The sequence below is a fragment of the Corylus avellana genome, chromosome 2 (genome assembly GCF_965113065.1).
Source record: "Corylus avellana chromosome 2, dhCorAvel1.hap1.2, whole genome shotgun sequence".
In the NCBI taxonomy this organism is placed as follows: domain Eukaryota; kingdom Viridiplantae; phylum Streptophyta; class Magnoliopsida; order Fagales; family Betulaceae; genus Corylus; species Corylus avellana.
Window position 1 is genome coordinate 13,116,960 of NC_142491.1, and position 5,455 is coordinate 13,122,414.

At 34.0% G+C, this 5,455-nt stretch overlaps 1 protein-coding gene across 1 annotated transcript; it reads left to right on the forward strand.

Moving 5' to 3' along the window:
• The first annotated feature begins 606 nt into the window (after positions 1-606).
• On the forward strand, positions 607-2,599 carry LOC148587363 (cytochrome P450 714C2-like). The gene is made up of 5 exons (XM_088513772.1): positions 607-901; positions 979-1,205; positions 1,313-1,554; positions 1,653-2,010; positions 2,130-2,599. The coding sequence occupies exons 1-5, from the start codon at positions 607-609 to the stop codon at positions 2,553-2,555; spliced, it is 1,548 nt and encodes a 515-aa protein (XP_088369898.1). The 3' UTR covers positions 2,556-2,599.
• The last annotated feature ends 2,856 nt before the right edge of the window (positions 2,600-5,455 follow it).

The following is a 5,455-nucleotide window of genomic DNA, read 5'->3' on the forward strand; positions in this document are numbered from 1 at the left end:
AATCTTATCCAACAACTTGTTTTCTTGTTATATAAAACACTTTTTAGACAAGAACTTTAGCTTATGTATTTTTTTTTTTAAGTAATGGTAGGGATAATTTTTTTTATTTTCTTTTTATCCTTTTAAAGTTGTTGTAATTTTTAAAATTACCATTACATTTTAGATGAATCATACTTGAATTTTGATTCAAATGTAATTTTGAAAGCTATATCAGCTTAAGGAAGATAAAAAGAGGATAAAAAAAATGGTCCATAGTATTAATCTTCTTTTTTCTCTCTTTTAAATTTTTTTTTTTTTTTAAGAAAATCTGCTTAATAATTTTCTATTCATTATTTATTTATTTGAAGAGATACTATAGCTCAAGTCTATTTTAGAAAGAGGATGCACAAGCTAAAGTTTGTGGGGGTAATTTTGGAGGGATGGATTAATCTTCATTTTACACCACCCTGAAAAAAACAAAGAAATTACAACCACACATTATAACATATCTAGAAGGTACGTACGACAGAGTCAAAGCTTCATTATATACAGAACCATGCAATCCAAAATGCTTATCAAGAAGAGAAGCCAGTTTTGGAACAAAAAGAGATCTAGAGACTAAAAGCCATGGAGCAGCTATTGCTTCTTTCTAAGATCATCATCACAATCGCCTTGCTTGGGTTGGTTACCACGCTCATGAAGATGTGTGAAGGTCTAATATTGAAGCCAAAAAGGCTTCGAGCAATTCTGAGAAAACAGGGGATCAGAGGCCCTCCACCCTCTTTTTTGCTTGGAAATATTGGTGACATGAAGAAGATGAAATCCTCACCCTCAAAGGCTCAACAAAAAGGAGAGCAAGTAATAACCCACAATTGCTCTTCTGCAATCTTTCCATTCTTCGACGAATGGAGAAAATCATATGGTAATAAGTAATAAATTGCTTCAGATCTCATATATTTTTGAATATTCTGAATGGTTTGTTTATAATAATGTATACAGGTTCAACATTTATGTTCTCCCTTGGCAACATACAAATACTGCACATGAACGATCTTGAGGTGGTGAAGGAAATAAGCATATGCACTTCCTTAGACTTTGGAAAGCCTTCGTATCAATCCAAAGAGCGTGGTCCTCTGCTTGGTCAAGGGATCCTGACTTCAAATGGAGCAACATGGGCTCACCAGAGGAAGATCCTTGCTCCTGAACTATACATCGACAAGGTTAAGGTACGCTTCAAATCGAACTTAGCTACTTTCAGGTAGGAGAGATCACAATTGTTTTATAAAATTCGTTTACGAGAATATCTTAGAAGACTCCTTTGTACCTTGTGTAGGGCATGATGAAGATAATGGTAGATTCCTCGATGGCATTGGTGAACTCATGGAGGATAGAAAGTGAGGGCGGGGTTGCAGATGTACACATTGATGAATATATGAGAAGCTTTTCCGGGGATGTAATTTCAAGAGCCTGTTTTGGGAGCAACTATTCCGAAGGGGAGGAGATATTTTTAAAGCTTAGAGCACTTCAAGAGCATATGTCTAACAAGATTTTATCCAATGGCATTCCTGGAATGAGGTTTCATCTTTTCCCTACCCAAAATCACTTTATGTCTAACATCACATAAAAAGGTTGTTTTTTGATAAAAAGTGGTTGCTTGTGTTGCAATCAATCAGACATCTTCCAACAAAGAGTAATAGAGAAACATGGAAGCTGGAAAAACATGTTCGCGCTTTGATTCTCGACGTTGCGAAGGAAAGAAAGGAAGCAACATCAGGGAATTATGATTTGTTACATATGATTCTTGAAGCTGCCACCAGCAGTGGATTTTCCAAAGAAGAGACAGAAAGATTCATTGTAGACAATTGCAAGAACATATATTTAGCTGGGTACGAGACTACTGCTGTCTCTGCAACGTGGACACTGATGTTGTTGGCCTCAAATCCTGAATGGCAAGCCAGAGTTCGTGCTGAGGTGCTCCAAGTTTGCGGAGGTCAAATGCCTAATGTTGACACGGTTCGCAAGATGAAAATAGTAAGTAATGCCCGACACGTGGATTCAAGACACTGGCATTTAACCCAAAAGTTTAAACTGATATGAAAAAATGAATTTAATTATTCAATTTATATTCTAACCGTTTTAATCATTGACAGTTGACAATGGTAATTAATGAATCATTGAGACTTTACCCTCCAGTGCCAATAGTGTCGAGGGAGGCAATGAAAGACATGAAATTCGGAGATATTCAGGTGCCTAAAGGTGTCAATGTTTGGACCTTGTTGGTAACCTTGCACCAAGACCCTGATATTTGGGGACCTGAAGCCAAGGAGTTTAACCCTGAGAGGTTTGCCAATGGGGTTAGTGGTGCATGCAAGCTTCCTTATGTCTACATGCCTTTTGGAGTTGGTCCGCGTACGTGTTTGGGGCAGAACTTTGCCATGGTAGAGCTCAAAATTCTTTTAGCTTTAATTGTCTCCAACTTCTCGTTCTCCTTGTCACCAAAATATAGGCATTCCCCGGCAATGAGGTTGGTTATAGAGCCTGAAAATGGTGTCAATCTCCTTATTAAGAAGTTGTGAGCTATAAGCTGACCAGTTGATGGTTGGTTATTAGCACAATTACCATATTTATTAATGCAATTATTAGTAACGATTTCATGAATTTTTTTTTCTTCTTAGGGCCCGTTTGGGAGTGCGATTTCAATAAGTGCGATTTTAAAAATTGCGTTTTTAAAAATTACGTTTTTAAAATCGTTACGTTTTAAAATCGCACAGGTATTTGGTAAAACCGTAAAATATGCTAAAAAATACTTTTTTTATCAATTGAGTGTTTTGATAACATTAGCATATAATTGCGGTTTCATGACCAAATTACCAACAAAGACATTTCTTTATAACAGTAAAATAACTAACATTGTCTATAAGCCTCCATTTTTAACACCTATGCAAACAAAAGTATGACTTATAATTTGACATTAACTTTGAGTTTTCTACTTAGGCAATTATATATTGCTATATTACTTGTTTCTATATGCTTTTTTTTTTTTTTTTTTTTTTTTTTTCTTCAAACATATTCCAAATAGACATATAATAAAAAATACAAAAACAATCCATCAAATTAAACTAATAATGTTTATCAAATTTAACTATTACATAATTCACCAATAATTTAAATTAGTACTTGATAACTGTTTATTACCCATTAAAAAATATATATATAAAAAATTATCACTGTTTATTACCCATTAAAAAACATATATAAAAAAAATATCACCAACTGTTACAGTGCAATACCCATTAAAAAATAAAAATAAAAATTCATCACAAATTGTTACTGTACATTACATTTTTTTTTTTTTTAAAAAAAAAAAGCTATAAAAAATCGTCACTGTGCACATCACTATGCAGTGCACACTGACCAAAGAAAAATCATCATCTTGGTCATTGTATAGTATTTTTTTTAAAAAAAAAGAAAAAGCCTCACACGATTACTGTACACGCACTATCACATTACTGTGCGTGTACAGTGATCTATCACTGCATACTATGATAGATTGCAGATCACTATGCATGCACGGTGATCTAAATAAAATTTTGAAAAAAAAAAATCACAACTTTACTCTGTAGAAATGGTCGAAGAACATAAACGCATATATAAAAAGGCACAGTAATCATACAAACCACATAAAATATCACTGAATACCAAACAGTGGAAAGTTTTACAAAAGCAAAGGAATTATATGGAGAGAAATAAAATATTAAGGTGAGATTATTACGTGGTAGAGGGGCGGAGAGATGGACAACAGCGACGCACACTGCTATAGGGCGGAGAAAGGATGAACGAAACAGAGAGGATGAAGAAAAAAAAAAAAAAAAAGAGAAGGGTTTTAATATATTTTAGGTGGGTATTCTTGGTATTTTTTCATTCCTGCTCAAAAAAAGGTAACTATTGCGCCAAATATCTTATTAATAGAAATAGTGATTTTGTTTTAAATTCGCACATTTTCAAATAAGCACCCTCTAATCAGCTTATGAAAATCGCAGATTTTTTTGCGATTTTAAAATTTGCGTTTTTAAAATCGCAATCCCAAACACCATAAAATTGAGATTTGGTTTAAAATCGCAGATTATTTTTTTAAAAACGCACTCCCAAACGTACCCTTAAACTTGGTTTATTACTAAATTGGTCAAGAAAATAAAACACATAAAATGATGTTAAGATACTGATAAAAGGCATAAAATACCCCTTTTTTCTTTTTTATTTTATTTTTTATTTATTTTATTTTTTATTTTTATGAATAAGAAGCTTTATAAACCAGAACTCAAAAGGAGTACAAAGATTCACATTACAAGCCTAACAAAAAGGCTAAAAACAAAACCTCACAGAGGCCTAAAACAAGCAACCCAAAACGAGCTTCAGAACACCATACTAAGCAACAAAACCTACTGCAGCAAAATCTGCAGAAAACAACCAGCTGCTATATAACAGCAAACACTAACAACTCAGAAAGAAAAAAAAAAAAAAAAAAAAAGAACTAAAAAACCAGAACTGTAGAAATTCCACTGCAGCAGCTTTCCTCAACAAATCATATCTGCACGCAGGTTCTATAAGGAACAAAGTACAAGATTTTCCCTGGTTTTAGGAAACTTCCTTCTCCCAGTTACTCTAGTCCGAACTTCCCACAAGATCTTTTTCAAATTCTGGTCCTCAGTGATCGGATGTCCTGCATGCTGAATCTCATTTCTAGTACGCCAAATATGATACAGAGCAGACCCCAAAGCCAGACAACAAAGCAAGGACTATAGAGTTTTGCTACCCCAATTGCTGCATCCCATCTGAACAATATCATCCCATATGAGAGGAGGATTATCTACTCTGCATCTAGCCATACAAAATCTCCAAATTCAATAAAAATAAAAAATAAAAAAAAAGAACACAGCCCAAACAGGTTGTGCAGCAACCAAATGAAGAGGAAAAAAAAAATCAAAACCAGGATGCGTATAGATGGCGTGAGCCAGTAGGCTCTGATACCAAATAGAAGTTTATTGATTATCGAGAATGTAAGGAGGGAGAGAGGAAGAAAGATTGAGAAATATTATGGACTGCATTTTTTCCTTTTTTATGCATTTCATTTCACTAATGGTTTATTTATACAAGTGATTTACTAACCATTATATAGTAGCCGTTGCTTTGTTTCCTTTTCTTCCTCTGTCTCCTTATCTTTCGTTTTGTTGCTTTGTTTCCTTGCCTTATATGCCTTAATACAATCTATTTTACATTTCACCATGTTTAATTTTCTTTTTGAGTAGTTGTCAACGAATTGGTGTAAAAGATTTGGGCAATTCAATTGAAGAAGAAGTCCATTCAAGGGTGCCTTGCATGGAAGAATCCAATTCAATTTCCAAAGGAGTCAACCAAGTGCAATTCCTACCCTCCTCTTTGAATCAGGGTGCATGCTTATAGGATTCTTAGCCATCAT